Source organism: Glycine max, chromosome 12 (assembly GCF_000004515.6).
Source record: "Glycine max cultivar Williams 82 chromosome 12, Glycine_max_v4.0, whole genome shotgun sequence".
NCBI classification, from domain to species: Eukaryota; Viridiplantae; Streptophyta; class Magnoliopsida; order Fabales; family Fabaceae; genus Glycine; species Glycine max.
Genome location: NC_038248.2, coordinates 8,550,572 through 8,560,435, shown reverse-complemented (window position 1 = coordinate 8,560,435; position 9,864 = coordinate 8,550,572). Strand labels below are relative to the sequence as shown.

At 35.6% G+C, this 9,864-nt stretch overlaps 1 protein-coding gene across 2 annotated transcripts; it reads right to left on the bottom strand.

The window, feature by feature from the left end:
* Positions 1–361: 361 nt before the first annotated feature.
* On the bottom strand, positions 362–9,529 carry LOC100778506 (aconitate hydratase, cytoplasmic). 2 transcript variants are annotated; one of them, XM_003539817.5, is made up of 20 exons: positions 9,084–9,526; positions 8,398–8,502; positions 8,062–8,222; positions 7,866–7,958; positions 6,943–7,128; positions 6,682–6,843; positions 6,353–6,497; positions 6,105–6,247; positions 5,961–6,017; positions 5,769–5,848; positions 5,584–5,659; positions 4,466–4,651; positions 4,215–4,282; positions 3,983–4,101; positions 3,650–3,771; positions 2,646–2,744; positions 1,728–2,207; positions 1,145–1,243; positions 800–1,042; positions 362–724 (listed from the first exon to the last, which is right to left on the bottom strand). In XM_003539817.5, the coding sequence occupies exons 1-20, from the start codon at positions 9,343–9,345 to the stop codon at positions 656–658; spliced, it is 2,955 nt and encodes a 984-aa protein (XP_003539865.1). In that variant the 5' UTR covers positions 9,346–9,526; the 3' UTR covers positions 362–655. The 2 variants fall into 2 exon arrangements, with proteins under 2 accessions (XP_003539865.1, XP_006592372.1); XM_006592309.4 differs by lacking the exons at positions 362–724; positions 800–1,042; positions 1,145–1,243 and adding an exon at positions 1,250–1,578 and having other exon boundaries at positions 9,084–9,529.
* Positions 9,530–9,864: the final 335 nt, after the last annotated feature.

Sequence of the window (9,864 nt, the reverse complement as noted above, 5' to 3'; positions counted from 1 at the left end):
AAAAATAACTACTCATTTCATTAATGTTTTTCTCTCTCTTCTGATTAATTGTTTATCAATACACTTAAGTTGGGGTATTTTAGTCTAATGAAATAATATAAGCTTCCTCAAATCACTGTAAAGTATAATATGAGGTATACCTTTTAAGGCAATTTTAAATTTTGCCATAATTTTACCCTAAAACTCAATTTGACATAGAAAAAATGAGAGACTTGCTTTTAAAACTTAGTTCACAAAATGAAATTATTAAAACTTAAATTTCTAACCTTTGATTCAAACTTAATCTTATTCCATTTTCTACGTATTATTCTACTCTACTCAGCTGTTCATCGTATATCCAAACAAAGCCTAAAGAAAGAAATTTTCACTACCATAACACTGCATTAGCAGACCGAGTGCCGCGCGCAATTGGCAGGGTTCACACTTCACGTCGGCTTTTACACAATTGTCCCCATTTTCAAGGGGCAGGGTTATCGCACAATCAAATGAATCACCGTTTACCGGTCTGGTCTAATAATTAATAAGCTTGAAAACTGTCGAAATCCCCCTCTAAAAAAAGGGATCTTTTCCTATCTCTCAGAAAATTATTCTCACATTTTACAACTTTAAAAGCATATGGGAACAATGACCTTGGAATTTTCAATCGGCTATGGCTTCACTGCTTAATGAGGTTCCTTATGACATATGGAAGTATGCCTCCGTGGTTGAAGTAAGCAAGTTCGACCTGAAAATACAACAGTGAAGCTCTAGTATGCGATGCGACCATAAAAAAAATGCATCAATGAGAAGGTTAAATTACCTCAGTGTCAAAGCGTGCTGTGCAAGTGAAAGATTTTCCATTATCGGTTGTGACTGTCACATCTTGGCCAGGCCTAATCTCATTGATAATACTTGGTAGTTCAATTGTATAACGTTCATGACCAGTTAATCCCAATGTGTCCGCATCCTCACCGGGTTTGAAGCAAAGAGGAATGATACCCATTCCTACCAAGTTACTGCGATGAATTCTCTCGAAACTCTTGGCTATCACAGCTTTGACTCCCTGTTGTTGAAATGCAATTGTCATCAACCACCAGGAATTTAACCTTTATGCTTTAAGAAAGAAAAATAGAAAATTCAAATTATAATATATAAAGGAACTCACCAGTAGCATTGGACCCTTGGCAGCCCAATCTCTAGAACTTCCACTGCCATATTCAGCTCCAGCTAGCACAATGGTGTCTTGCCCAGAAGCCTTGTATCTCTGGCATGAGAGAACAATTCCAGGGGATTAGAAAATGATGGCCTGTCACAGTCTCTGGTACAATGGGAGTCACTAATTCTCTTTTTTCTTGAGAGAAGAAAAGGGGGAATTGTATTTCATGCACAGTACACAGTGGATTTAGAGCCACAATAATACCCTCCACCACGTCATTAAAGGAGAGTTGCTACCAAATCAAGAGATAATCTTCACATGCCCTTAGTATTATCTATTTGAACAAACAAGACTCGATAGTTGATGCATAGAGGGAAGTAAACGGATATGTTACAAATGTAGCATTTGGAAGAGATTTTGTCATAAAGACATTCTCTGAATCTCTGCTAGTATTTTGAAATAAATATAGAAAAACATCAGCACCAGCAAATATCATTAAAAATAAAATACACTAATACAGTATGTTTTGCCATTTGAAAGGCTATAAAGCAGTAAACAAAAAATTGCCATATTTGAGTAGGACATAACTCACCGTAGCTGCATCAAACACATAAAGTTTTTCCCCTGTTGGAATGTGAATTGTCTTCGGGCCAACTTCCCCATTCAAAAGCTTGTTAACAAGACGAATGTTGGCAAAAGTCCCCCTTGCCATCACCTCATCATTGCCTCGACGACTTCCATAAGAATTGAAGTCCTTGCGTTCCACCCCATGCTCAACAAGGTATTTGGCAGCAGGACTGTCCTTGTGAATGCTTCCAGCTGGAGAAATATGATCAGTGGTTATACTGTCACCAAAATTCAGTAGGCAATAAGCATCTTTTACACCATGAGGTCCAGGAGGATCCATGGTCATGCTCTTGAAGTAAGGGGGTTCATGGATATATGTTGAGTCAGGGTCCCATGAGTATAGAGTGTCAGCAGGAACTTGTAGTTGATTCCACATTGGGTTCCCTTTGGTAATAGCCTCATATGTACTTCGAAACATCTCAGGCAACACACTGGATTGGACAACCTAAGATAAAAGTCACCCAAAGTTAATTTTTCCATGTATAACATTGTATATTTAGATAAAATTGAATATAGTAAGCAAATTTGATAATCCACACTCCACACCAGGTAGAGGGTGCTCTGGTATGGGCAAATTGGTAGACCAAATTAGTCAAGGACCTCAGACTAAAAAGGTTTCCACATAAAACAATAAAGTGACGCATGAAGGATCTCAATAAGGAGAATCAGTTACCGAAATGGAAGAGAGAGAAGGATAGGAGCTAGCAAAGCTAGATATAGGGGGAATGCGAATTTCAGCCAATGTTTTTTTTTTGCATTCTTCTTCATTATTCTTACCAGTATAGCCTTCTAGTGTTTCTGTGGAAATTCCTTAGTTTCATAAATAAATAAGCATTCCAGCAGTTGAGTGTGCTTAGATATATCAAAATTAGGCATCAATTACCTTAGCAATTTCTTCAGTAGATGGCCAAATATCCCTCAAGTAGACATTCTTTCCATCCTTCCCTGTCCCAATTGGCTCCTTCTCAAAGTCAATGTCAACCTGGAAATTTGACCCAAAGATTTTATATTGAGGTCCAACAACATTTCAGGTTTTATTTTTAACTTAAATTTCATCATTATTTTAATAAAAATAAATAAAATAAGTATCCTGCCAACAAAAGAAGGCTCTAAATAATCTTTATAGTCAATAGATAAAAGAACATTTGAAAATTGAAAAATATTGGTTCATTATCTGTCACTGTCAGGAAAAATTTTACGAATAACAAATTTCATAGTCAAATACTTTTTCACTAGACAAAAACAATGATCAAAATAGTAGGGTCTATTTGATTTGAGAAAACATTCTTTGTTTTCCTTTATTTTAATTTTCAAAAATTTGTACAAGGAACAGTGAAACGGGGTTATATTGTTTTCCATGCTTTTACCAATTTTTGGAAACATAAAACAAAGTGAAAACAAAGTGGCATTTTTTGTAATTAATTGTGAAAAAAATGAAAACAAAAAGTTTTATCAAACCAAACAGGCCCTTAATGTTTCATATGCACACACTTGCAACTATTATTGTATGTCTTGAGTCCATAACTAGACTTCTGGATGTAAGTATCCAAAAGGTTAGAATAAAGCCATCATATTTGTTATCAGAAAATTGAGAAGAATACAAAGGAAATGTACAATGCATTTGTACTTTACTAGAGTCCAAATACATTACACATAGCTCAAATCTGCTGATTCAGACATACAAATGAGAATGATGCAACTAACTAGCAGTCAATACCAATGCTTGTGATTAGCCTGAAATAATTTTATGATTTATCTGTTTTATTTACTTCAAAAGAATGAATCAACTATCTATTTCACTTTACAAAGAAAGATAAAAATCAGAGAAAAAGAAACAACCAAAAACAAATTATATACACGTTAGGATTATAAATTAGACATACATACCGTGCCAGCAAGAGCATAAGCAACAACTAGAGGAGGAGAGGCAAGGTAGTTAGCTCTTGTCAATGCATGTACTCGGCCCTCAAAATTACGATTCCCAGACAACACAGCAGCTGCTACAATGTCTGCATCAGAACACACAAAAACGAAATCAATAAATATGTCTAGGAGACTAGAAGGGTATCTATAGGTATAAAAAAGAAAAAAAAATTATGCAACAAAAATATCTGATAGGATATCTAAAAGTTGCAAACAAACAAAAATATCTGAGAAAACTAAAAGTTGCAGAGAAATCAGCTGCGGTTCAAGAAATTGTATTTTGTTACAAAATATGACCATTTTCTGAGATGGCAGAAGCAACGGACTCTTCCAGCTCTCCAGAATTGCCAATACATGTAGTACAGCCAAATCCAACAATATGAAAACCTTGTTCATTTAGATATTTTTGCAGTCCACTGCCAAAAAAGTAGAAACAAATAAAAGATCAGAATATATTTTCCCTAAATTGTGCAGAGGGGAAGTGACTACATTATAATACAAATTACTTTCAATATGAAGCACAAAATACCTCTGGAGTAGATATTTTGTAACAACTCCAGAGCCTGGAGCAAGACTTGTTTTAACCCAAGGATTGACCTGGCAAAATAGTGAAAACAGCACACAAATAGAATCAAGAAAAGAAAAGGACCACACAAAAAGACACAATTTTTTCCTTTTATTATGTGAAGCAAAACCAGACACCAGAAGATAAGGACTTCATCCTTAAAAGGAGAGAAGTAGTATTGTCATAGTTTTTTATATTATTCTGTTGTGCCTAACCTGTAAACCAAGCTCATGAGCCTTTTTTGCAACAAGACCAGCACCAAGCATAACACTTGGGTTTGATGTATTTGTACAGCTTGTAATTGCAGCAATCACAACACTGCCATGCTTGAGTTCCGCTGGCTGCCCATGGAAATCAAATTTTGCAACTTTTCCTTGTGCCTCTTTTGGTATAGCAAATCCCTGTATTTAAATAAAACATTCAAGAAATGAAGTATCTTATAGGGTTCTCATCAGACAACAGTCACTGGAACATGGATGATTACACTTCTGCATATTCAATTACAATGAAGAAAAAATGTCTTATACTGTGGGAGATTCCCCTCCAGCCATTTACATGGATCTCCCAAACACTCACTCACAGGATAAGAAAGAAAGCATACATAAAACCAAATAGAGGCTTTGACATCATTGCTGCTGTTAAGGTCCCCAGAACAAAGTCTCACAAAAATAGGAACATGAGTCATGGATAAGAATGAATGAGAGTCTTGACTTTTTCAAAGGCCAGAAAACATATCATGCATAAGTGGTCACTAATAGCTTGGTGCTCAAGCTAGTGAGAGCCACCAAAAGTTGATAAATATAATGAACATGTGAATGGAATAGAACTGATGTTGATGAACACCAACTATATTAGTAAGATAGCTTTGCTGTTTCAGGCATTAAGTAAGTTGATGAAACATTATAAAAATAGACCATGTATATTCTAAAGATTTTGGCAAATGGCATTGAATCTGCAAGTTGAAGGTCTACTGTCTACATTAAACAATTAAAAAAAGTGTCGAGGTTTGATGGTTTTAGTTATTTTAACAGAATGATTTAAGTTTGTGTGAGAAAACCAATTTGTATCAGAAGTAACAATTTCAACTATGAAAATCTAGGTAAGCAACCATAGACAATGAAGCAATGCTATTAGTTTGTCCATTACAGCAGACAAATACTGAAAGTGAGACTTAGAACCCAATTGGCATTTTATCACAAAAACAAATATGTAGGAAATAGCAATTCTGCTTACAACTATCAACACTTAATTTAACAGACTACAAAAACATTTTTTCTTCTTATAAGACCAAAACATAAAAAATAAGGTTTTTGAATATCACAGTATTACTAACCTTAAACCCAACTTTGTTATCAAGACAAGCATGCCAATCGGCCTTCATTTCTTTCAAAGGTACCCGATCATGGGGTCTACAAAGAACATCATTTAATATGAATTATTACATTGTTAATAGGATAAAAGTTGAAATAAAACCTACATTGCAATACAGGGCAACACATGAAAGATATAGGATCTTACCTCTTTGGTCCTGAAATACACGGTTCAACATCGGAAAGGTTTAATTCAAGATACGATGAATACACTCTGTCTTGTTGCGGCTGAATTTATTGAAAATAAATTAGCATTCTATACCTCCAATATGCATGTATGCATATGTCATTTTGTTAAAAAGGATAAGTGTATGGGGCAATGGCATTCTATTAATGCTACCTCATTATAGTCAACAAACAGTTTGTTTTCCCTGAGATAAGACTCTATCATGGCCACCTGTAACCAGACAAAATGAAGATGAATAGATCTATAAGCACACTTCACATCAGAACATAGTAAATGAGTTTGATATATGGCACTGACAATCTCATCACTTCTTCCTGTTAACTTGAGATATTGTAGTGTAACATGATCCACAGGGAAGAAGCCCATGGTGGCACCATATTCAGGAGACATATTGGCAATAGTGGCCCTGTCAGCCAAAGATAATTCACCCATACCATCACCTAGAGAACAAAATAAATAACTGTTAATCAGCAAGGACAATCACTGTAATTTTAAAAAAAGAAGAAAAATTTATGCAACAGTAGACCTCAAGAGAACTTAATTACCATAAAATTCAACAAATTTCCCCACAACACCATGCTTTCTGAGAATTTGAGTCACAGTTAGAACTAAGTCTGTTGCTGTAACACCATTGCGTAGTTTTCCAGATAACTTGAACCCAACAACACCGGGCAAAACCATGCTCAAAGGCTGTTAAGTATCATTGCACACACAGCAAAGCAATCATCACACTTCAAGATAAAGCAAATAAATAAACACTTCTACCGAGTCATGTGCGCCATCAAAATTCATTAATCAGTAGTGTTTTGAATAGAATTAAGATTGACATTCATGGCATTACATGTTTATATAACAAGATCACAAGGTAATTTACCTGACCAAGCATTGCTGCCTCAGCTTCAATACCTCCAACTCCCCATCCAGCAACACCAAGCCCATCTATCATAGTGGTATGTGAATCAGTCCCAACCACACTGTCAGGATAGAGTAGGCCCTCATTGTTGAATACAACCCTTCCAAGATATTCAAGATTGACCTGGAATTCAAGACATCAAACTACAAGTCCCCAACATTAATGATAAAAAGAACAATTAAATTCCATGAAATCATTTTGCATCTTTGTTTCCAAACTTACCTGATGTACTATACCAGAACCGGGAGGAACAACAAGCATGTTACGGAATGCAGTTGACCCCCATTTAAGAAAAGCAAACCTCTCCTTGTTTCTCTGAAATTCAAGCTCCATATTGGCCTGCACTGCATTATCTGACCTTGTAACGTCAACTTGAACTGAATGATCAATGACAAGATCCACAGGAACCTGTCCACAATTATAGCTTAGAAGTTAGGGCCACTTCTAACAAGCATCAAATATAAGAAAAATATGTCTAATACAGCGTTTACTCAAACTCCAAAAACCCAATAACTACATAGAAAAAGGAGTTAGTTGACAAATTTTGTGTGGGTAGTCACTCAACCTTTGAAGTACTTTTAAGTCAAACTAGTTTAGAAGAATTTCCGTCACGTTTTATTTAAATGAAGTTTTCCCCACTAGTCTCCTATTCTCCCTCAAATATCTATAATTTCAAAAATGATTCACCAGACAACATTTGTCATTAAAATTAAGCAAATTTTAGACATATATAAGTATTATTTGAACATTTAAGATACTAGTTCTATCTTGATTGGTTCTGACCCTTATTTAAAAGATTGCCAAATTCCACCAAAATAAAAATAAACTAGGGAAACTAAATATATTGGAAAATATTTTTCAGATACTATCAACTGCAGAAGTTTTAGCAGCTATATGGTAAAGATAGCACAAATGGTTAATTCTAGATAAAAGCTATTTTTTCTTAAATGAAGGACATTTAAAACTTTTTTTACTGTGCATAACAAATAAGAAGTAATATTACAGAAGGAATTGCGAGTTCAAACTTCAAAGTACATGTATCACTCCCTGATGTAGAGTTAAAAATTTGAAATCTCTTGGTGATTGTGATCAATGAATTTATACAGAACAAAAGCACATGCTAGTGTAATAAGAAAGATGCATACCAGAGGGTTGATCTTATTTGAATCACTTCCAAGCTTATTCATAGCATCACGCATGCAAGCCAGGTCAACAACAGCAGGAACTCCAGTAAAATCCTGTGCAGAGAAAAAAAGTTCAAAAGAACAACATATTACTGAGTATCACCCATCCCTACACAGTTATTTCACTGTATCCAGGTTCCAGATGTTAGCAAGATACCTGCAAGAGAACACGGGCGGGCTTGAATGGAATCTCAACTTGCTTTGTAGAATTGTTTTCCCAGTCAAGGATCTTCTCAACATCTTCTTTTTTTACTTGAAAATTGTCACAATTACGAATGGCAGATTCAAGGAGAATCCTGATGGAGTATGGCAACCTGTCTGTTATACAGGCATAAAGTTGATACCATAAGTAACAAAAGTGTCACACAGGACACAAGATAAAACAAAAATGAAAGTACCAACATCATGTATTTTAATCAAGACTCCATCACATTTAACAAATAACATGATTCAAACCATGAACAAAACCAGGTAACCCAAGTTAGCAAATTACCAATTCTCGGATCATTGAGAGAAGGAAGACTGTAGAACTTTCCAAACTCGCCGCCACCAGGCTTTGGGAGACTGGTCAAGTTTCCCTTGAAAGGATTTTCATTGGCTGAAATGAACAATAATCAGAACACAAAATTCAGCACTAGACATTATAAACATACGCGCATCATAAATATAAATTCACACAATGACAGCAAGATAATGCAAATTACACTACTCCCCCAACCAAACGTGATACATTAATCTCCTTTTGTTGTTTCTTTCTTTTACTCTCGTTACCAAAACATAGACCTACACTCTCGGATGAAAAGTTTTTAACACTATGATCAATAAAAAATTATCGGTAATTTTTATAAAGTCAAATATCTTATCATATATGACACTGTATTACGGTGGTTACCAAAAGAAATATATGACAGTGTATGATTAGATGACGGTTTAGAGGGAAAAAAAAAATTACTCTGAAGATGCAGAGTTTATTTTCTCATATTATTTATTCTTTTTAAAAAAAACTGAAATAAAAAAATATCACTACAACAATCAACACATACTCGTGTAGGAAAGCTAAACAGAATACAAAAAATGGAAACGAAAATGCGAAATTCAAAAACGGAATTGGAGAAATGAACAACAAAATATGAGGTCAAAAAAAGAAACGCTACGAGAGAGAAAGGAGGAGGGAAGCACCCATGGTGGCGATTTCACGGTGGAAGCGTTCAACGAGGGGAGCGACGGCGCTGATCCGAGGACGGGGAGTGAGCGGAGAGGCGGAATGGAGGCGGTGGCTCCACCGCGGAACGGAGCAGAGGAGGGAACGAGCGGTGGCGGAGAAGGAAGAAGTGCAGGGAGTGAAAGAAGCGAAGTTTCTAGAAGGAGAGGGAAAGAAGAGTTTAGGCCTGGTTGCTCTGAGGAGCGAAGAGGCAGAGGAAGAGGCCGTTGTTATATACATGTTGGCCAGCCAGGACAAGGATGGGTGGAGAAAAGACTAAAGAGTGACCAAAATTGTAACGGCTTTGTTTTGTGGCGTCTTTTGCTACGACGACAAAGAGAGAAATGGAAGGGTATGGTGCGTGCCTTGATGATGATGACTATGACTATTGATTGCGGCACCATTGAGGCTGAGCTCACGTGCTCTGTTTTTATCAACTACTGTGACTGTTACGTAAACTAGCACTACCAGCTATTCTTCCAAGCACCGGGCATCGAGGAGTAGGGTAAATGGTACAGGATTTCGAATTTTTACTATCAGAAATAAATTATGTTCAAATGAATAATATTCATAGTGTGTGTTTATGATGTCTGACGTGATTCTTGTAAATATTTTCATACTAATACTATATCACGATTAGAAAAAAGGTTATCCATTAACTAAAATATACAATATAAGTATTTATTTATATAACTAAAATTTATAATCGCAAATATATTTTAATATATAAATTATATCTGATGGTAAAAAAAACTGTCA

What these genes read in the sequence shown, in the direction of transcription:
- LOC100778506 (XM_003539817.5), bottom strand. Translation starts at nt 9,345, where the DNA reads ATGTATATAACAACGGCCTCTTCCTCTGCCTCTTCGCTCCTCAGAGCA. An exon ending in GAAATTTGTTGAATTTTATG is followed by an intron (nt 6,248 to 6,352) that starts GTAATTAAGTTC and finishes TTTGTTCTCTAG; the next exon opens with GTGATGGTATGGGTGAATTA. An exon ending in CTACTGAAGAAATTGCTAAG is followed by an intron (nt 2,208 to 2,645) that starts GTAATTGATGCC and finishes CTTTTATCTTAG; the next exon opens with GTTGTCCAATCCAGTGTGTT.